This window comes from Zonotrichia leucophrys, unplaced genomic scaffold (assembly GCF_028769735.1).
Source record: "Zonotrichia leucophrys gambelii isolate GWCS_2022_RI unplaced genomic scaffold, RI_Zleu_2.0 Scaffold_331_57234, whole genome shotgun sequence".
Lineage (NCBI taxonomy): Eukaryota > Metazoa > Chordata > Aves > Passeriformes > Passerellidae > Zonotrichia > Zonotrichia leucophrys.
The window spans coordinates 10,469-33,588 of record NW_026992536.1 but is presented as its reverse complement, the minus strand read 5'-3'; the positions used below and the strand labels follow the sequence as shown (position 1 = coordinate 33,588).

The 23,120-nt window shown below is 47.9% G+C and overlaps 1 protein-coding gene across 1 annotated transcript; it reads left to right on the top strand.

The window, feature by feature from the left end:
* Positions 1-401: 401 nt before the first annotated feature.
* Positions 402-20,275, top strand: LOC135441533 (zinc finger protein 2-like). The gene is given in 5 exon segments (XM_064701083.1): positions 402-415; positions 1,332-2,071; positions 14,680-14,919; positions 15,073-15,847; positions 15,849-20,275. Coding segments are annotated over 5 exon segments (1,830 nt in total). The 3' UTR covers positions 15,910-20,275.
* The last annotated feature ends 2,845 nt before the right edge of the window (positions 20,276-23,120 follow it).

Genomic DNA, 23,120 nt, shown 5'->3' with positions numbered 1-23,120 from the left:
AGCAGAAGGAGAGGAAACAAAAACCAACCTGTAGAAGACCTATGAAGAGACCTGTGGGAACCCAGAACATCCCTCTGGCAGTCCAGGATGGCCAGGACCCATGCCAGAGGGCTCAGAAGCCCTGGCCAAAACACCAGTGCATTTGATTATGACCCGTGGAGCAAATTACCAACCTTATATGAAGATCAGCAGGCCACAACAGTTTAGGTAGAATATTAGTGAAGTTATCACGGGGTGGAAAAGTAGATTTTGGGGTTTTTGGTATGGGGGTTCAGGAGGCAAGATGGAGGGAACTGGGTGTGTCCAGCCTTTCTCCTTCTTCTTCTTGGCCTCCATCTTCTGCTGTGATGTTGGCACTTACTGATTGGTTTACAGTAGAAGCTCACTGTCTAACATAGGTGATGGGTATTGGAAAGTAATTGTAAATATTGTACACGTAGTTTTTAGTATAAAGACATAACACCGCCCCGGGGGCAGGCAGAGTGCCTCAGACTGTCCTGCTGAGCTGACCTCGGCAGGGCAGGAGAAAATTTTTTATAGATAAGATAAAATAAACAACCTTGAGGCTGAGAAATAAAGAGCCCTGACTCCTTCTTCAAGTGCTGGGCTGGCAAAAGAGACTTTGAACTTTTCTTGGGGTCACTCTGAGCAGCAAGAGACCCTGAGACATTGGCGTCCCTGGTGGGCTCCAAGAGGGCACCCAGGTGGGCTCTTGGCAAGCAGCCACACCACAGCCATCATCCACTGAAACCCAGCCCGAGAAGGAAAGAAAACAGGCACTCTCAAGGGAAAAATCCAGAAAGAACATCTCGACCTCTGCTGAGAAGATTCATTTCAACCTTGACCCGGAAAGAGGAGGACCAGAAGCACGCCTGGAAACCCTCACCTGCGAGCTGCTGGACAGTGACCAGGGCAAACTCCGGACTGACCTTGCAGATGATTCAGCCTTTGGTAGGAAAGGTTAAAATTGAGAACATGGGGGGGACATGCTCCCAGGAACAACCCAGCATCTTGTTAGCCCTACAGGGCGTGGCAGCCCCACACCCTGTGAAAATCTCTGAAAAAAGATAAAACGGCCTTGAAGCTTTTATCCCCAGCAAGGGTAATGTTAGAGGCAATTTCGTGGAATTCCGCGGGAGCTGCCAGCTATCAGCAGGCAGCAGTATTCTCTCGAGGATGGGGGAAGTCATCCTGCCATCAGCAGGCGGTAGTTGCCCTTACCGACCAGGGAGGGGCAAAAGCAATCCCTAGCAAACAGGTGTGGGAGGAATTGGCATAATCTCCAGAGTGCCCAGGGTCCCATGGGTCCCGAGAACGCCCAGAACTCTCAGGGGGAGGAGGGCGGAGGGGGTCGGGGAGCCCGGGGCAGAGCCGCTTCTCGGCGACTGGCGAACCCGTGCCACGGCGGCGCCGGCCGGGAGCAGCCCGGGGGGGGCCGCAGAGGCGGCCTTGGGGGCTGCGGAGGCCGGCGGGGGCCCACGGGGGCAGCGGGGCAGTCGCAGGCACAGCAGCGGCGGAGGCGATAGCGCGCACGGCGGTGCCCGCGATCGCAGCAGCGGGCGGTCGGCAGCGTGCAGGGCACGGCCGGCGGCTGAGGGGGCAGCGCCGAGCGGGGCCGGGCCGGGCGGAGCGCGGGAGCGGGAGGCGCGGGGCTGGCGGCGGCGGCGGCGGCGGCGGTTTCACACAGGGGGTGCCAAAGCCGCGCGCGAAGGGCAGAACCCGCACGACTGCGATGGCGGCGGGCAGCGGCACCCGGGGAACGCGCACGGGCCGCCGCAGCCGCGCCGGGCGGGACTGAGGCGGACGGGACGGGACGGCTGCAGCGTCCCTGCCACCGCCACGGAGCGCGGCAGGCGCCCGGTGATGACGCACAAACCCGGCAGCCGGAGCGGGGCGGGTTTTTCCCCAGTGCGCAGACGCGGCACGGGCGCGGCCGAGCGGGGACCGGAGCGAGAACGGGACCGGGGCAGCGCCGGTGTCCGTCACGGGCACAGGGGGCGTTCCCCAGACCGCGCCTGCGCCGAGAGAAGCGCAGGGGAGGCGCGCTCGGGGCGGGGGCATCCGCTCTCCCGTGAGGGCACCGGCAGAGACCGGGCGCGGTCTGGGTGCAGAGGGTGCCCGAGGGACCGGCCCTGCTCCGGTCCCACGGCAGCGGGCACGCAGCCAGCCCCGGCAGCCAGCACAGTTTCAGCCTCCATCAAAATCTCAAGCTGGAGATTTTTCGCGGCTGCAGCGCATGTTGTGTGAGGCGCACCGAACTCCTCAACAGCCCGGTCCCACAGAAGTGACGGAAACAGCATTTACCAGATGATCAGGCTTCAGATGCAAAAGATGGACATGTGAAAAAGCTGTCCAAAATCAGAGGAAAGTGAGAAAGCACGCAGGCTTTTGCCCAAGATACAGTAAAAAGGGGAAACCAGTGCAAATCAGTGGTATTCCAAATATGATATAAATGGAAATCTTCTATTGTGCAAAATACCTCTCAGGGAGGGAAACCACCATAGAAAGACAGAATTATTAGTAATGATTCAATTACATGAAATGTCTCTGAAGACAGAGCATTTGAGAAATATCAATCAGATCCTATCTGTGGGGTCACCAGCTGATTCTCCAATGATTCAGAATTTTGTTGGTATTGAGTTTGTAACCTTTGTTATTTTTGGATTTTATAGGTGATACTGATAAATAAGGATTGTTATTAATGCTATATGAATATTTAAAAAAAGTTGTAAAATAACCCCTTCAAACATTTCCTGTTGATAAGTTGATTATATTGTGAGAATTCTCAGAATTTATTATAAGAATTATTATCAAGGTGTTGTAATATTTACAGCCAGCTTTCATGTGTTTCACTGTGTCTTTGTGTGATCATCTACAAGACACGTGTCTCTTCAGAATCTTGTCTTTTTCTTTTTTAACTACTCATGTTTTTTAGGTTTCCTTTAAATCCAGATTGCCAGTTTTCTGGTTTTCTTCAGTTATTATTTCTTCAGTTATTATAGAGTACTTCAGCCGAGAATTCAAGAGATTTGCTGTGTTTGAAGAATTTCTGTCCTGACAGAAGTTTTGGAGGGATTCAATTATTTAATGGTTTGATTGATCTTTAATCCTAATGTTTCCTATTCATACTTGCTGTTTTTAAGAGTCTTGTTTTAAAATGTATTAATTGATGTCCATCAATTAGAGTTCGAACTCTGGCCAAGTTCTAGCTCTACTTGAATGGAATGATTGACAATCAGCCCAGATGTTTTCTGCATCAAAAAGTATTCAAGTCCTTTCTCTTGGCAATTTGACCGTGTATGATAGCTGAGCCTGATTTCAAAGGGAGTTTGGAGAAACATGAATCCAGACATGAGTTCTCCAGCTCTCTGTTGTTTTAAGGTTCATCAGCTGTCGCAGACTCTGGGATGACAGTTCAGTGTTGTAGTGACTGATAACGGTATGATTGCAGATGTGTCATTGGTTATGTGCATAATCTGATTGATTTCTGATTGTTGTTATCTTACATTTCCCTATGCAATATTGCATAGAGACTGAAACAGAACAGACCAATGTTTTATTTTCATATATGCGAAAAGCCAGTCATATAATGTGGCTTTTTCACAGTGCTGGTAGCACGTAGCTGTGACCCAGCTTTGTCTCCCCTTCCCAGGGAAGTTGCCTTGAGCAAAATTTTTTTTTTTTTAATCCACTTGCATCTTTTGGACTCTGCTGGCAAATAAAACAGGGGATTACACAAGTAAGAAATATAAAAACAGTTGTAACACAAAATGGAAGATCTTAATTTGTTCTAATGCATTACCCCACTAGCTAGATTTTAGCATTGTCTTCTGATTTTTGGACTGGTACTTGAGTTATTATATGCATATATATTTTTCTTCTTTCATTTCTTTTGCTTTTGCTAGAATGACTTTCCTGTGGTCCTCAATTTTCAACAATCTGATATCTTGAACTTTCCACAAACATCCCCTTCTTTGGTCAATAAATAGTCTAAAGCCATCCTATTCTAATACCCTACAGTTATTTTTTGGCTTAGCTGACTTAGTATTAACTCTAATGCTTGGGCAGCCTTATTTGCTATCATTTCTGTAACTGCTTGGAGTCTTGTAATACGATTCAACAGATAATTTGGAGTCAATACAGAATTAGATTGCTGTGCTGGTTTTAGCTTTTCATTTATTATTTGTTTTTTTACTAAATCTTGAACTGTATCTTCAAGATTAAATTTTAAACAAATCCATCTCTCTCCTTTTGGACATTCAATTCCAAATCTATTACCTCTTTTTCTTAAGTTTTTTGTAATCTAATAATTTACTCTGTTTTGCCTACAGGTTCTTAATTTGGACGGGTTATAACAGTGGCTGTTGACATAGGTGTGTGTAATAAAGGAGGAACTTTGGTTTCTTTCTGTGTGATACTTTCTGTAGCATTTGTGACACAATCTTGCTGGTGTCCTGAAAGGGAAAAGACAACAAATGAGTGCCAGAAACAGGAATAACAGAGGTCCAGTACGGCTTATACTCCCACCTCCCATGCCTGTGAGGTTGCAACCCACAGCAGGTTTATTTGATCTTCTCGGTGGCGAATACAGAGGCCAGTCTGGTCTTGCCCTCTATTTTCTTGTTACTTTCTCTTAACTAATTTCTAGGCAAATTGATTTTGACACCTTTTAACTGTGGTCTCTTACCCTTCCTCAGGTATCTCTCATTCAACAGGCACTAATTATTCCCATCCACAAAACTAAGTTATTACTTTAACACTTTCTTGCAATAAGAGCATCAATTTTGTCAACTACAATACTAATTACTCTCACAATTTAAGCATTTACTTATAACCCAGCTAGCATGTCCAGTATTGGAATGAATCAAATAAAGTTTACTAATGGAAATGGCAATTCCCTTTCTCCCTTGTACCAGGCTAAGGTCAGAATACAAAAAAAAACAGTCTTGATCTTTCTATCTGAAGTATTCCTCCCCCAAGGAGATGTTTTATTCAGGCAGTGCTCGAAACCAGTGATATAAGCGTTATCTTATTTCTTAATTCAGTGTTATTCTTTGTACATTTCTCGGATCATTTGGGTTTTCCCAAACTATTACCACTCAGTCCCCATTGGAAAGTCAGTTCAGTATCACTCGGTTTAAATGTGATAGTCTATTCTTCAGGCACCTTCACAAGTCCTTTGATTCTGCTGGCATGAATTCACCTTCTTTCTGTGATTCTGATTGTTGCTTCAGTAGTACCTGGAAAGGATTTCTTAATAGCATAGTAATAAAAGAAAGATAATACTGCATTAACTCTTACTAATCGCTTTCTTTCTAAACTTTCTGGGTTTAGCTAAAAGCTTTTTCTACAGCCACCTCTTCTTCTTCAGGAAAAAAAACCTTCTCGTTAACAGTAAACAAAACACACAAAAGAAAAAAAAATCAAAAAACTTCTTACTTAAGAAAAACAAACCGCTTTGTGAGGTTTGGAGAGTCAGCAATCTCTGCTTTGATTTTATCTTTTAGTGCTAGTCCCCCTCCCCCTCTCTTCACGGCCTTGCTATCAGTGCTGTTCTTGGCCTTCCCCCGGTGCTGCCTCTTGGCTGCAGGGCCGGAGCAGGGGAGAGCAGTCCCGGGCATGGGGACCCTGGGGGCTGCCCTGGGTCTCTTTTACCCTCTCTCTCTTCTCTCCGTTTCTCTTTCCTTCTCTCTCTCGGCCCCTTCCCGGGCCGACGCTGCCATCGGGACCCCGACAGTCTGGGAGCCCCCCCGGCAGTTCCGCCCCGGAGCCAGCCCGCTCCTGGCCGCAAACCTGTGTCCTCTGCTGCAGCACCGCCCGGGGCACCTCCATGGATCGGTCCCTGCCGCAGCCCCCGAGACCCCGCCGCTCTAGGGAGCGCTCAGACACCTCCCAACCTTGACAACTCCAAACCTGGCGTCCCCAGGTGCTCCTGACATTTTTTTCTTTCTCTAGGCAACTTATCCTCTTCTCTCTTCAAGGAGGGCCCGTTCTGCTAAGGCCTTTCTGGACCCCAGTGTGGCATTGAATAACCTCCTAACAGCCTTGTGTTAAGATACTTCTCTGCCTTTCATGCAAAAACTTTCATTCACACTTCTGCTCTCTTCTAGCACTAAGATGTCATCACTTCACATTCTAACATCTCAGAGTTTCTCAATTACTTCTCTACTTCTCTCTTCTCTCTCAATTGTAATCCTAATGGGGTCGATATTTAATCTTCCCTTATTTCTTTCTCCAGCCCAAACTTCTTTGTTGATTTTTTTTCTCATCTTCTTGGCTTAATTTCAAAACTCTAGCTGTCATTTTCCTTTTCTCTGATATAACTCTTATTCTTAATTGCACTTGTAAGACTCTTCCTAATAAATTGCTACCTGCCCCTGGGACTAATAACACATCTCCCATCTAAATTTTAGTTTCTTCTCTCAATTACTACATCTTTAATGATTAGAAATGTAAAACTTTCTCTTTTTGCTCTTGTTACTTTCTCTATATGTTTGTTCACACTATAACCTTTTGGAACATTTAACAGGCAGGTTCTCTCTGCCCCTGTGTCCATTACAAATTCCAATTCCTTTCTTGGGGACTCACTTTTAAAGTTATCACAGGCTCCTGATGGTATTTGGTCCCCCCCTGAAAAATTAGAGCTTATGAGTTTTTAATTTTTTTTATGTGCTCATTTAGGAAAGATTTTCAGATCTTTCGCTTACTTATGACCATTTCCCTTTTTCTCTCAAGTTTGTTTATCTATTTAGTTGGAGTTTCTTCTTTCCCCTCTAAAAGCTGTCTCTCAAAAATCTTTTGTTTTCGCATTTCACCTTTGATATGCTGTCTTATTTATTCTCTTGGTTATGTAATTACGATAACTATTCATGTGTTTACTCCCCTCTTCATTATTTTAACCCCACTCAGGAGGTACAGTTGGCATTTTGTCTTCTCTGGGGGTCCCCACGGATTATCTTTTTCCTAAGTTTTTATTTCAGTTGCTCTGATTGATTGCCTTTCTTCTTGAGAAAAATATTATTTTCATTACCAACTGCATCTTTCCTCAAGTATAAATGTTTGGACCTAAAAATTCCTCTAATTGTTCAGCTATGCTTATGGGATCTTCTAAATATCTTTTTCATTTATTTCTTAAAATTTCAGACCTCAGACGAAGTCAAAGGAGCATTTACAACCTCTGATCCGTCTGCTCTTATGAGAACCTTTCGTAATGGAAATAGACCAATCTCTTTATCTCATCCTTTTTGGATTTTTACCTTCTGTAGCCATTCTCCCGTATTTTTAGGAAGAATCAGGAGAGGGCTTTCTTTTAACTGAACTTTTAGTGTTTCGATAAAGTGATTCTTTTAGAGTTCCCCTGAGCAGCCGGAGCTGTGGTTACCAAGGGAACGGAGCTCAGGGCAGGACGGGGAGACTCGGCCCAGCTCAGGGTCTGGGGGCTCCAAAGGCGGGGTCTGCAGCCGGGACGGCCCGAGGGGATCGGCCCAGCTCAGGGTCTGGGGGCTCCAAAGGCGGGGCTTGCAGCCGCGATCGCCCGAGGGGCTGTTGCGGTGCAGACCGAGCTGGAGCGTGGATCGCCCCCACATGGCTGATGGCGGCTGATCTGGCCTAGACAAAGCCGGGACTGATCCCGGCTGCAGCGGCGGGAGCCGACAGAGCCAGGACAGCCGGGGATGGGACAGACGGGACTCTCGGTGCGGTCAGCGCGGTAACCACGGTGCACAGGGCAGGACAGACCCCACCCCCGGCACGAACTGCGGAGCGGCCGCGGGCCAGGCGGCCGGGACTGGGACACACGGACTGTGCTGGAGCCGGCACAGGGGCTGGGAGGGCTGGTGCGAACGAGTGGGGGAACGAACGGGAATGGATGAGGTAATTTGTTCTCAGCTTTATACTTTCCCCGTTTTGTTTTTATTGCCTTTCAAAAATGTTATTTTCTTACAGCCTCCCCCCTCCCCAGCATGTGGTATACTTTTTTTCTTCTGGATTAATCGTTTTTTACAAATAAATCCAGAGCTTAACTTAACTTAAATCTAAACTTCTGCTTGGATGCTTTGAAATGGTCGACGAGCTAACTCGCGACCTTCTCATACTGTTTTTCTCATCACCCTTTTATTTATCTTTTGGCAAATAATACATATTTCAGGTACTTGTTTTTCTACTCTTAAAGTCGCAGTGCACCCATAGTTCTTTAAAAAAAAATGATTACACAAAGCCTGAGTATCCCACTGGACTTTTTGATACATGTCCTCTGCTATTCTTTAGTAAGGGTTTTATTCTCTAATTGTCTTCCATCAAGATGTTTCTATTTCCGCGATTTATTTTGTTTGCCACCTATCTTTATTTAATTCCCTTTTTTTTGCTTCTCTAAATTTTGGAATTTCCAATTTTCCTTCATTTGGAGTTAATATTAACTCTTTCAGCTCTATTTTCTGCTGCATCTTTAGCTTCTTGATCTGCCAATTGTTTTTTCTTATTTCTGGGTTTTTACCTTTTGGTGTCTTTAAATATGTATTATTCCTATCTCTGTTAGGTAATTTTAATGCCTCTAAAACCTCGAAAATAAGTTTCTCATGTACTAATCTTTTTCTTCTTTAATTAGGTAATCTCCCTTTTTAAATTTTTCTTAAGGTATGTGCTACTCTAAAGGCGTACCTTGAATCAATATATAACTCCTTTCTTTAGTGTTAAATTTTCTAATGCTCTTTTTAAGTATATAATTCACAAGTTTGCATGTTTTTTCTCATCAACTTCTGCATACCTTGTATTTTGCAAGGAGTTGTATTTCTGTTTGTTAACATAACTCCCAAAGTGCTGCTATCTTGGGGTATTTCTCTTGGTAATTTTTTTCTCCTGCTTTTCTTTCCTGTATCCACCTTACTGGATTTCTGTCTCATTTTTCAATATTCTATCTATTCGTCCCCTGCTTCTGTTTTTCACTTTTTACTAACAACTTAAATACCACTTTTCTTTCAACTAGTTACACCTAAAAATCTTTTTTTCTCACACTGCTTTTCAATACGATCCACCTCCCTCCAAGGAGATATGGTAAGGCTTAAAATGCACAATCGACATTACCTATACATTTATTCGTCTACATTCACTCACTTTTATTTCTCGGTCACTTTCACACATTCTTTCATACTCTCAAGACACAAAGTGGATCCTTATTGCTAGAAAATCACAGGTCCTTGTGGCCCCCTCTTTCGCTTTGGTGTTTACCTCCAGGTCTCAGTGTCATCAGGCCCCCGAGAAGGGCCTGACTCTGGCTGCCTCTGGTGCCCGTTCACCTGTGAGGCTGTCTGTGTGTCTGTTACACTCTTCAGCTACGGCCCCTCACACACCCAGGGAACGCCAGCTTGGTGCGTAGGTCACTCACTCCTCTTCGGCCCAGAAGCCCCCACCCACCTGGGAGCTACAGCCTGGTGTGCAGGTCACTCACTCCTCTTTCCACTGCCTCCCCCTTCCCACCTGCCCGGGAAGTTGAGGCTGACTTTGTGTGGGTCTCACTCTCACACACCACAAAACAACAATAAGGTACCTTTTACTTTCACATCACCTATTACAAGTTTAGGTGTTACTGGCGAGTCCCCGTGCTATTGGATATCCCTCAACCCAACTGTGTTATCCAACCCCAAATGCTCTTGGGCAAGTTTTCTCTCAATCCTGCCGTGTTGTCCAACCCCAGATGCTGTTGGGTATTTTTCCCTCAATCCAGCTGTGTTGTTCAAGCCCAGATGCTCTTGGGCATTTTCTGTCCCTCAACCCAGCGGTGTGGTACAATTACAGATGCTCTTGGGCATTTAATTTGTTTTGCTGTGTTGTCCAACCCTGGATGTTCTTGGGCAATTTTTTATCCCTCAATCCGGCTGTGTTGTCCAACCCCGGATGCTGTTGGGCAAAATTTTCATCTCCTAATCTGGCTGTGTTGTCCCACTCTGAGTGTTCTTGGGCATATCCTCACTCCAACAGAATTCTGCTCAGCCCTGCTCTTGGATGCTCTTGGAATATAAATCCCTCAACCCAGCAAATTTTACGGGCCCCTCCTGTCCCATTTCCTAGTGGATTGGGCTAGGAAACCTTGCTCCCTACCTCCGAAGGGTCCAACCCCTCCCTGAGACCCAGTCCCAGTTACCCCGGGGATTCTTTCACTCTCTTATCACTCGCTTCATCTCTTTACTGGCCGCTTTTCTCACGAAAAGACAAAAATGCAGCATGGGAGACTCGTCACTCACTGTGCAGGTCTGGGACAACCAGCCCGCCTCTCATTCACACACATTCATCCTCCCATATCTGGCCCCCTGAGAAATACTTACAAATCCTTTTTCCTTCCCAGGTTCTTCATGCGCACTGCTACTCTGAGGGGGCCAATTGCCACGGTTGTAGGGAGCATTTTTCCCTTCTCTTTGTTTTTTTGCCTCCTTTTGTCCACAGATCGTAACCTGCGTCTGTCGGTCACTTCAGGGGAAACAGAGCCAGGCTGCCAAATAGGGCAGGGTGCGCCTTCCCTACTCTGACTCTCCTAAAACACCGGCAGCGAGGTGTTAGCAACCATCCTCTGCTACCAAAATTGTGAAAAACGCCAATCACTTGTTTTTAAAATTTTAAAAAGTTTAATAGTAATAAAATAGTTAAAAAGAATAGTAACACAATTAGAGTAATAACAATTTGGACAAATTGAATTAGGAAATTAGGACAATATGAGACAATAAAAATAAAAGAGTTACAGACGTCTGGGTACCTTTTTCTGAGCATCACGAGCCCGAAAAAGGACCCCCGCTAAGAATGGATTAATCCTTAAGAACAACAGCCTGTTGCATATTCAGACACTTCATACAGGATGCATAAATTCCATTCAAATACAGGATTCCGTCTGGTCTTCATCAGCTTCTCCCCTCTAATCCTAACAGCGCCTTCAAGGCAGGAAGAAGTTTGTTTCTTCTGATAAGAAGGCAATAAATTCTTTTTCTCTGAAAGATTTTGGTGTCCTGTGGCTGCTATCTCGCTGCAAGCCCTTTCTGTTAAACAAAGTGTCTTAGATAGCATAGTTTCTATTTTAACAATTTTTATAACCTAAAACTATATTTAGCACAGTACTTAAGAAAATTAATACAGCATTGCTTTCTAACACAACACATATAATATTCATTTTAATATTTGCGAAAAGCCAATCATAAAATACGTGCATTTTTCACAGGATTTTGGGTGTTTTGTTGGGGTTGTGGGTTTTTTTTGGGGGGGGGGATTTATTGAAATTTTTGGGAGTTTTTTTAAAATTCTGGTGAGTTCCTTTGGGATTTGGTGGGATTCTCTGGGGGTTTTGAGGTTTTCTTGTATTTTTGTGGGGTTTTAGTGTAATTTTAGGGAGGCTGTGGGGCATTCCCTGAGTGTGGGGAAGGGCTGAGAGGCACCAAAATCTCCTTAAAAACCCTGGAAGTCCCAATAAAACACACTAAAACCCAATTTAGTCTCTCAAAATCCCATTACAACACCCTAGAATCCTTATAAAAGCCCACAAAATCTCTTGAAATCCCAATCACCCCAAAAATCCTGATTAAACTCTGCAAATCCCCCAAAAATGTCCCCAAAACCATAAAAAGTCCCACAAAATCTCCCCCAAGATCCAAAGAAATCCTAGCAACACTCAACCACACAAAACTCCTGAAATACCACAAAGAACCCCAAGTCCCTAATGAATCCTGCCAAATGCCACAACAGTTCCAATAAAATGCCCCCAAATCTCCTAAAAATCCCAATAAAACCCCCAGAATTTCTGAGAATCCCCAAAACCCCCAACAAAATCCCAGTAAAACCCCCAAAATTTAAAAAAAGCCACAAAAAATTCAATAAACCCCAAAAAGCCCCAGAAAAACTCCCCCTCAAAATGCCAATCAAATCCCCCAAAATCCACAAAACCAGCTACTCCCAGTCAATCCCAGCATGATTCCAGTCACTCTCAATGAGATCCCAGGGTAACCCAGTATGGACTGAGCTGCTCTCACTGTGATCCCAGTTGCTCCCAGCAAAATTCCAGATGCTCCCAGTTCCTCCCATTATGATCGCACTTTCCCCAAGAATAGTCCCAGTCCCTCCCAGCAGGGTCCCAGTTGTGCCCAGTTTCCTCCAGGGTAGATTCAGTTTTCCCAAGCATCGTCCCAGTTGCTCCCAGCATGATCCCAGCTGTTCCCAGTGTGGTTCCAGTGCCCCCAGTATGGTTAGAGACACTCCCAGTATGTTTTAGTTAACTCAGCATGATCCCAGTCTTTCCCAGTTACTCCCAGTTTCCTCTAACATAATCCCAGTTTCTATCTGTTGCTCAAGGGTGGCCCCAGTTGCTCCCAGTATGATCCCAGTTATAGTCTCAGTCCTCTCAGCATGGTTGCAGTACCTTCCAGCTGTTCCCAGTTGCTCCCAGTGTGTCACATTTTCCTCCCAACATGGGCCCAGTGGCTCCCAGTAAGCCCCAGTCAGGTTCCATTCACACCAGTATAATCCCAGTATGAGTGTAGCTACTCCCAGTATGATCCCAGTCACTTGCAGTCGAACCCCAGTTGCTCCCAGTCACTCCCACGCTGATGCCAGTGCCCCCAGTGTGATCCCAGTTGCTCCCAGCATGGGCCCAGCTGTTCCCAGTGTGCTTCCATCACTCCCCTATGGTTACAGACACTCCCAGTATGGTCACAGTTAAATCCAGTTGTCCCTGCTGTAGTCCCAGTCACTCCCCATATGATCCCAGTCCCTCCCAGTATGGTCCCACTCACTCCCAGTTACCCGCAGTGTGGTCCCAGTTCTCCCCAGCATAGTCCCAGTTGTTGCCAGTGTGGTTCCAGTCCCCCCAATATGGCTACAGACACTCCCAGTATATCCCAGTTGCCCCCAGCATGTCTGTAGTCATTTCCAGGCACTGCCAGTGGCTGCAGTAAGGTGTTAGTTCTCCCAGTATGATCACCAAGTGATGCCCAATGATGCCTCCAGCAGGCATCCAGTCCTTCCCAGTTCCTCCAGTTTGCTTGCAGCATGGTCCCAGTTTCTCTCAGCTGCTCCCAGTAGCCCAAAGTGTGATCCCAGTCGCTCCCTTTCAACCCCAATTTGATCCCAGTAAGCTCCAGCTTGATCCTAGTTGCATGCCAGCCCTCCCAGTGTGGTCCCAGTATAATCCCAGTTACTTCCAGTCTCTCCCAGTATGGTCCCAGCTGCCTCCAGCATGGTTTCAGTTGCTTCCTAGATCGGCCCAGTCAGTCCCAGTATGATGCCATTTGCTCCAGCGTGCTTCCAATTGCTCCCAGTCAGGCCCAGTACGGGGGATGATGTGCAGGGTGTGTTCCCAGTCACTCTCAGATACTCCCAGCATTAGTCCAGTCCGTCCCAGTATGATCCAAAGATGAGCCCAGTGTGCTTCCAGTCCCTGGCAGTATGAACCAGTTGTGCTCCACATGGTTCCAGTTGCTCTCTTTCCCCCCTTCACTTTTGTTCCAGTCCCTCTCAGTATGTCCCAGTGTAGCCCAGTTCCCTCCAGCATGTTCCCAGTCACTCCCAGTTGGGATTTTTTGGGGGGATGTTTGGAGAATGAAGCAGTCCAAGGCTGAGCGGAAAAGGCCCCTCGGGGGCACATCGGGGGGTGCCGGTGGCGGCTGCCGGCAGAGGCAGCCTGGAGGAGCAGAGCCCGGTGTCCCCCAGGAGCCCAAATTGGGGAGCCCAGAGAGGGGGGAGCGCCGCCATTGGCGGGAGCCTCAAGAGCCTGGAGAGGGGCAGGGGGGACTCCTTGGAGCCGCTGCAGCCCAGAGCAGAGAAGGAGCGGAGAAGGCAGCCCGGGAGCCCAAAGAGCCCCGGCATCCCGAAATGGGGGGAGCAAAGAGGGGGGAGCTTTTGGCATTGCTGGGACTTCCAGCAGCCTGGGCAGGGCGGGCACCGAGGAGAAGGGGGACCCACAATCCAAGTGTGACCCCCAGCAGCTGGGACAGGGTGAACCCCCGAACACCACAGGGGAGGGACCAGGGACAGGGAACTCCTGGGACGCTTTTCTAGGGCTGAATCGTGGTGTTTGGGAGATTTTTGTGAAGCACAGATGGCCGGTGACTTGTAGAGATGGACTTGGGCGGAGGGACCTTGAAACTCTATGTGTATTGGGGCTGGTGAAACAGGCTTTCCTGTTTCATAAATATGATAAATGTCTGGCAAAAATTTTGAGAATATAGAAACTATTAGCAAGATTGGAATGAAAGCAAGCTTTTAGATACCTTAGTTATTGAACAAATGGAAAACAATGGTGTGGCCAGACTGAAGGCAATCCCCTTCTGATGAAACAATTCCCTCTTCTTGCAGACAGGTCCAGGGATCAGAGCAGACCCTACTAGCTCAGCAGAAGGCGTCCAAACAGTACTTTTTAAGATTTAAAATATAACACATTATAATTATTACATGGTGATGTAATGATTCTTTCAGGCTGTATGCAAATGCTATAGGATTTGTACCTTGTGCTAGATTGGTTTGTGAGAAATAGAATATTCAACACAGAAGAAGATTTATTGTATTGTAACGGTAACCTCACTCTCTTACGCTTTTACTCTCTTACCCTTTTGCTCTCTTACCCTTTTTACTCTCTTACCTTTTTTACTCTCTTACGCTCTTCCCCTCTCACTCTCTCACCCTCTCGTCCTCTCTGCCCCTCTCTTCTCTCAGGCCTGCTCCGAGCTGTGCTTGGCAGCCCCAAGCAGGGCCCTGCACCCAGGCCCTTTGCAATAAACAGCAAGTTCCACGACCTGGCTTCAGAGATCTCTCGTCTCTGTCCATCCCAACCGTCCTACCCCCTGACGCTCCTACAAAGGTGCTCATCCCTTGTTTTCCCCAAACCAGGATTTGCCATTGCCAAGCCCTGGGAGGCTGCGAGGAAGAGGAAGATGCCTCAGGACACTGATGCAGGTGAGGAGGAAGTCAGTGCCCCTTTCCTCTCTGTGCTGCTCCATCTGCCAGCCCAGCACGGCCCCGGCTGCAGCACAGCCCTGGGGGGATCTCCTTGCCCTTGCCTGTGGCACGGGGGCAAATCCCATCCTGTCCTTGTCCTTCCTCCCCCAGAGCAGGAGCTGAGCATGCAGAGCAGGGAGGACAAATGCCCGCGGCAGAACCTGATGGAAGAGGCCGTTTTGAGCGGCTCCACGGCGCAGGAAGGCAACGGGGAGGAAAAGGCGCGGAGATGCCGCACGAGGAGGGGCTGCAAACGCAGCTGGGGGGGATCTGAGGGGGAAAGAGCCAGCCTGGGCCGGGAAGGCAGCCAAAGATCAAGCCAGAGCTCGGAGCTGGCGCTCCACGAGCAGCTCCATGATAGGGAGAAGCCCCACACGTGCAGGGAGTGTGGGAAGAGCTTCAGGAGGAACTGCAACCTGATCAGGCACCAGAAGACCCACACTGGGGAACGGCCCTACGCGTGTGGGGAGTGTGGGAAGAGCTTCAGCGAGAGCTCCACCCTGATCACGCACCAGAGGACTCACACTGGGGAGAGGCCCTACGAGTGTGATAAATGCAGGAACAGGTTGGTGACCAGCTCCCATCTCGTCCGGCACTATCAGAGTCACACAGAGGAGAGGCCCTTCCAATGCCCCGACTGTGGGAAGGGATTCCAACGCAACTCCCACCTCATCAGACACCAGCACATCCACACGGGGGAGAAGCCCTATGAGTGTGATAAATGCAGGAAGAGGTTTAAGACGAGCTCCAGTCTCCTCCTGCACTATCGGATTCACACAGAGGAGAGGCCCTTCCGCTGCCCTGACTGTGGAAAGGGATTCAAGCACAACTCCATCCTTGTCAAGCACCGTCGCATCCATACTGGAGAGAGGCCCTACGAGTGTCCCGTGTGGGAAGCACTTCTCCATGAGCTCTACCTTGAACCAACACCAACGGAGGCACCGGTAAGGGAAGCCCTGCGAGTGCCCCGAGTGCGGGCAGAGCTTTGTGCGCTGCTCCTGCTCCATTCCCCACTGGAGGAACCACATTGGGCACAGCCCTGGTGACCCACATTCCGTGTGATCCATTTTGGGAACACACCTGTCTACTTCTCCTTTTGGTTTGGCCTTAATTTTCTTCTGCTTCATCTTCATCCCTTAAAAACTGCCAAAACAGAGTTAAATGAATGAAATTGATCAAAGATATCTAAAGTCCCACCATTTCACAGGTGTTTGAGGGGGAATTTAGGATTTGGGGACACATTCTGTGTGGAGCGCCCCTGTTGCTAAGAGGCAGGAATTAGATCTCACCCTTCTTGTGTTGCTAAGAACTCCTCCCTTGACCCAAACCTGAACTCCACCCCTGGGATACCCTATAAAAACCCCACAGCCCTGCCTTTGCCCTGTCTTTTGGAGGTCAGAAATGGATTCTGGAGCTTTCTGGACCCGTCTCATTTGTTCCTGGCACCGGCAGCTGCAGCCTCCCTGGACACCATGAACTTTGGAGAATGGAGGCAGCCAGTGAGGACAGGTCCTGGATTGCAAGATCAGTATGTGTTCTGTTTGCCATCTGTCAGAGGTGGGGCAGTTATCTTCTGTTCATTGGGCAGTTTATCTCTTCCACAACCAATCCTTTCTCCAACAGATATCCTCTGATAATGGATGGGCCATTAATTATTAATTATCTGCTGTTAATGGGCCATTGAGTGTCCCTGCATGGCTGATAAAATGACATTATGCCATTGGGTGATGCTCCACCCAGGAGGAGGAGCCAAGCATTCCTACCTGGATAGACTCTGAGGTTTGGAACACCACAGCAACCTTTTTCCACTGGATTCCCAGAGGAGCAGCTGTCTTCTCCACTGGATTGCCAGAGGAAGACCAGGCCCATCTGCAGCACCCCTGGACCTTCAGAGGAAAACTCCACCCTTCTTCAGGGTACCTGCTCCAACAGAACCACCCCTGGCACTGCAGGAGGGCTGCAGCCACCATGGAATGGGACTGTGCCACCAGCCGGACCCACAGGGTGTCAGGTCCTGTTCTGACTCTCTCAGTGGCTTTTTTTTCTTTGTAGTACTGCATTTGTATTTTTAAATTTTCCTAAAAGGAACTGTTATTCCTGCTCCCATATCTTTGCCTGAGAGCTCCTTAATTTCAAATTATAACAATTCAGAGGGAGGGGGTTTGCATTTTCCATTCCAGGGGAGGCTCCTGCCTTCCTTAGCAGACAGCTGGCTTTTCAAACCCAGACAATAACAAAGTTACTTTAACACCACAGATATAAAATTCATTTTAATATCTGCAAAAAGCCAATATTATGTGTCCATAACAATAAACCTCTTGCTGAGTGATGGTAGATGTCAAAGTAACTTTGTTCTAAAGATGTACCTTTTATTTCTTTTGTTAATTAAGCTTAGTGAAAGATACATGCTGATGACAGATGGTGTCAAATGCCTTAGCAGGAGTAACTATGACTCTCTTAAGATGAGGGCATAGTTACTAACTGGGCATAGCTGCAGAAGTCGCACTTCCTCATGGTCCCGCAGGATACCCTTGTGGTAACCGAGTTGACTTCTCCCCCAGTGTGAGAGAGGGCGCATATCAGCCCTCCCTGTCGTTGGACTCGCCACCCAACGATAATTTCATGAATCGCTGAAACAAAAAGGTTGGCACAGTTAGTTCCCTGTTGCACAGAGCCTTGTCCACAGGGTGTTGTTGGACACAGTTGGTAGCTTGAGAGAGGGTCTGCTACTAACTACTTCTACCCTCACTTGGACTTGTCATTTTATTGCTTACCAGACTGACCAAATCTTACAATCACTGGCTTAGCGTTATATCTGGACTACCACTCAGACTGATCCATTAGATCTAAGGGTCACAGATGCCAAATTACCATCTATGCTCTTTGTGCCCAGGGAAGAGGGATTCGATCTTGTAAGTTTGGAGTTTTTTAACTCCAGAATTGTTAAAGAAGGTGGTGTACATCATGTGGATGTTTGGGAGGGTTTGGAGCAACTCCCTGAGCCCTATGAGATCTCCCCTATGGGGATGGCCCAGGATGACGCTGAGAGTGCGGTGGGAGGTACCAAAGAGCTCAAAACACCTGAGGCTGAGAGCGCAATGGGAGGTACTGAAGAGCCCAAAACACCCGAGGCTCCTCACGGGTCGGAAGGTGATGGTACAACGCCAAGAACACCTGTCGTGTCCATGCCTGACAAACAACAATCTTGTCCTCGTTGTGAGACCCGGTTTACTAGGATGTTGGGGCTGACTGACCATCTCAAAAGGGCGCACAGGCAGAGAAAGATCATTTTCAGGTGTTCAAAATGAGGTAAAGAAAATCCAAAATTCCACAGTATCTCCTGAAACATCCCACACTGCAAGGGGGTGGTGTGTGTGGCTCCCACTGGGGAATGGGTCTGTGAGGTGTGCCATCGAGGATTTGCTACTAAGATTGGCCTGGGTCAGCACAAGAGGATAAGACATCCTCTTGTGTGAAATGTGGAGCGGATTGTTGCTTCCCATGCCAAAGAGTCACCGGCCCGAGTGTCCCACAAACGGGTATGGAATGAGGAGGAAGAGGCTCTCCTGGTACAACTGGTGGACAAGTTTGTCGGTAAAAGGAATATCAACCAACTTATAGCGGAGCATATTCCAGCTAAAACAGCAAAGCAGATTAGTGATAAGAGGCGCCTTCTAGCGGGAGGTCCCTTTGTAAAAGATCATAAAGGACTAGTAGGTGCCACTGGGATTGAACAGCCTCCCAGGTCTGCCAAGGTGCCCAAGGAGGGACAGTTAAAGCTCCAATACTGCAAGGTGATCAAAGCGGGATTATCAGTTGACAAATTCACCATGTATTCGGAGGCCTTCGAGAAGATTCTTGATGGGCAAGATCCAGGTCAGGTGGTGAACGATGTGTATAATGAGTTTCTCGGTATTCTGGGTGTGCCTAGCCAAATTAAATCTATCTGTAAGGGTAGAAAGAAGCAGGCATCCCGTGCTTCCCAAAACTCCATCAAATTGGATGCGCAAAAGAGCTATTAAGAGGGGAAAATTCTTGAGATTCCAACTGTTGTACGAGTTACATAGAAGGCGCCTCGCGCGTGTCATCCTGGACAGCACGGAAGCCTCTCAGTGCCAAGTACCATCAAGTGTTCTCCACAATCACTTTAAAAGAAGGTGGGATACCTCTGGTATATTTGGCGGCCTTCTGAATTTCCCTCCATATAAAGAGGCGGATAACACTGCATTCGAGGCCCTAATTACTGACAAAGAGATTAATAAGAACATGAGAGAGATGTGTAAAACCTCTGCTCCTGGGCCAGATGGGATCACTTTGGGTCAGATTATTGCAAAAGACCCAAAGTTTTCCCGGTTGACTGAGATCCTCAACCTCTGGCTTATCACCGGTACTGTTCCAGATGTGCTGAGGGACTGCAGGACAGTCTTGATACCCAAGTCTTCGGATGCAGAGAAGCTTGGTGATATCAATAACTGGAGGCCTATCACTATTGGTTCAATGGTGATTAGCCTGTTCTCCAGGATCGCTACTGCGAGGCTGTCCAAAGCATGTCCCATTAACCTCCAGCAACGGGGTTTCATTTGCGCATCAGGTTATGTTGAGAACCTCAAGTTGTTACAGCTTGTGGTAAAAACAGCTAAGTGAGAACATAAACATCTGGGTGTCGTGTTCATTGATTTTCCTAAGACATTTGACACGGTTTGTCATCAGCATACATTTGAGGGTCTGGACAAGAGTGGAGTGGATCCACACATGATGGAGTTGGTGAGGGAAATGTATCGTGATGTTAAGACGTGCATTTCCATTGGAAGAGAAAGGACAGACCCCATATACATTCGCTCAGGTGTCAAGCAAGGTGACCCCATGTCACCTTCACTGTTCAATTTAGCGATGGACCCCCTTCTATGTAAACTCGAGAGTGAAGGTGAGGGTTTCCATCATGGGGGCTTGAAAGTTACGGCCATGGCGTTTGCTGATGACTTGGTGCAGCTGAGTGACTCTTGGAAAGGTGTCGTGGGGTGACAGCCTTTATCCCAATATCGTGTGTTGTGTCTGGCAGCTGTGCCTTTTCTCTGTCCCCCCCCCGGCCGTCTTGCTGCAGCGGGGCGGGGAAGAGAGGAGGGAGTGTGTGACCAGCCACTTTTGCTTTTGGCTTTTGGCTGCTTGGCTTGGCTCGCTGCTTGGCTTGGCTTTCTTGCTTGCTTTCTGCTTTTTACGCTGTTTTGTTTTTTTCTTTTCCTTTTCTTTTGTTCCCTCTTTCTTACCCTCCCCTGAAGATATTGGACCGGCTCTGGACCTGACCTGAGATCCAGGACACCCGGAGATCAGTGCCCTTCACAACACAGTCTGGTCTCTTTTCTTTTCTTGTGTTGGGGAGTGTTCTTTTGTTACTTGTAAATAAATAGGTTTTGTTTTCCACTTTGATCCTCCGAGAAATTCCTTCCTGAACCCGGTGTTGGGGTAGGGGTGGTTGGAGGTTTGTTTTGTTTTGGGGGGTTCCCTTTTGGAGATTTCCCCTAATTTGTCCTAAACCAGGACACCAGCTCATAAGTGAATGGCCCACACAGGGTTGAACCCAAAGCCTCACTGACACCAGCACCATGCTCTGATCAATGGAGCTAAGAGGTCAAAAGGACCCAAAATTTTACTAGCAAAATATAGACAAAGGGTTTAATACAACATCCACTTCAATATGAAACCCTTATCATAGCATTAAATTCAATAACTTAACAAATTTAATCTAAAAACCTTTATTCCTTAAGATGTTAAGTTACCCAAAAAGGTTCCAGGTAAGTAGGATTAGAAAAAGAAACAGCGAACAACAGAAAGACAGAAGATCCATAGAAGGACAAGGATAAGCACATAGGTACCAACTGCTCAGGTTCCAGCATCACTAACACAGAAACCCCAAAAACAGGCAGGACCCACACCCTGGGCTGGCCTCGTGCTCTGGCTTTTAAGGCCCTGGGCCCTCATGGGCCCGCCTCTGGGTGGGACTGCCAGTTGCTTGTCCAGTCAGAGCCAGGGTAGCACCAGTTGCTAGTGTGTGATTGATTGATTAACAGCTGGGCTAATCAGAGCTGGGTTAACATCACCCCCTGCTGTGTGATTGACAGCTCTGCCAGGCCAGGGCTGGGGGCGGGGCTCTGTCCCACCACAAACCAAGGCCTGACCCGGCCCTGGCCCCACATGGGCATTCCGAGCATCCCAAGATGTCTCGGGACATCGATCTCATCCAGCCTCTGACAGCGACCAGGGTGACACTATGGAACCTCATGAAACCATGGGTCAGTTGTGACAATGTGGGTCCAAGGACACCACGGTGAGATGATGGAACCTCATGGAATCAAGGAGACCATTGTGCAACTCAGAGGCCCTATAGAAGCAAGGGTCAATGATCAAACTGTGGGGCCCATAGAAACAAGGGGCCAATGTGACACAGCAGGACTGCATGGAGGCATGTGGGCTTCATGAAACCAAGAAACCATTGTGACATTGCAAGACCTCATGGAATCAAGGGGACCATTGTGGCAGTATGGGACTCCATGAAATGAGGGGAACATGGAACAGGTCTGCCTGGTTTGGCCTCCTGTGGGCTGTCTGACAAGTCCCACTGAATTAGCCATGCCAAGGGCCACTTCCCATCTGACCATGAGGCACCGGGGCTCTATGCTTTTATTCCTATAGAAAAGAACTGTTTTTCTTGTCTAGCCTCCCATGGCTGAAATTAGGATTCCACCTCTAAAATTCCCTATATCCAAGGGTTGCTCCCAGATAAAATCTGCTAATACAGTAAAGTCTGGCTAGCCTTGGCCTCTGGTGACTGCCTCTCATCTGCCCCTGCATCAGTGGGGCTCACTTGTTTCCTTCCTATGGAGACCATTGGGACACTGCAGGGCGTTGTGGAGCCAAAGGGCCATGGTGACACTGCAGGCCCTTGTGGAGCCTGTTACACGGTAGGACCTTATGGAAACAAGGAGATCATTGTGACACTGTGAGTACCATGGATCCATGGGGCCATTGTGACACTGTGGGGTCTTGAGGAACCATGGACACCATTGTGACTTTTTTGAGCCTTGTGACATGCAGGGGCCATTGTGACACTGTGAGTACCGTGGATCCAAGGGACCATTGTCACACTGTGGGGCCTCCTGTAAACAAGGACATCACTGCTGCTCTGTTGGGCCGCATGGTCCCAAGGGGCCAGTGTGAAGCAGAGGGGCTTTGTGGAACCAAGAGACCATTGCTGCATTTCAGGGCGTCATGGAGCCAAAGGGTCGTTGTGATCCTGAGGGGCACCGTGGATCCATGGAGATCATTGTGACATTGCAAGGCCCCATGGAATCATGGAGACCATTTGTCATGATCTGTCCTAGTGAATGGATGATGTGATGGTTCGTAGGGGTGATCTCAGGGTGCAAAAAAAAACCAACACGGCACAGGGGATTTGCAGTAACAATCAACAAGTGCAATTTTCTTGAAATAACCACAACAGAAATGCATTGGTGAGGGGAACCAGGGGAACAAAGGAGACAATAAGGAATAGAGGGAGGAAGAGGAGGGGTGGGTTATAGCTACCAAACGCGGTGCTGCGTTATCCTTCAGGATCCAGCCAATGGAGTCTGGCAGGCCACGTCGGGGGAGATCTTGGAGGCACAGTTCATCTGAACCCCAAGTTGTACTATTTTTCGTTGGGGGAAGGGGGAATGAATTTCACAACCGAAACAAAGGTCTTCAGGGGGAAAGAATAGTATTTGTTCAGGGGTGCACAAAGTCGAGCCAGGCAGCAAGTGAGAACCATTGTTTTCATGGCCCACTGCCTGCACCTGTGCTTGCTCTGGGCAGCTTTCCTCCCTGCCCTCTGCACAGCTCCCCCGAGTTGGGAGGGTTTCAGTCCCAGTCTCTGGAAGAAGGTGAGAGGGGGCCTTCTCACACAGGGGTTTCATGTCTCAGGTCCTTGATGAAGAGGCCTATATCTCTACTTGTCTATCACGATGGTTGAGAACAGGCTAGAGGGGTCTTCTCTTGGAGGAGGGACCACGCTAAAGCTCAAACCAGCCAGGCCAGGAGGCGGGGAGAAATTCTAGGACCATTGTTCAGGAAAAAGGGCAGGGTGCTCCTTCAAGTTCAGTGTTGCGTATAGCAAACAACACCTCTGG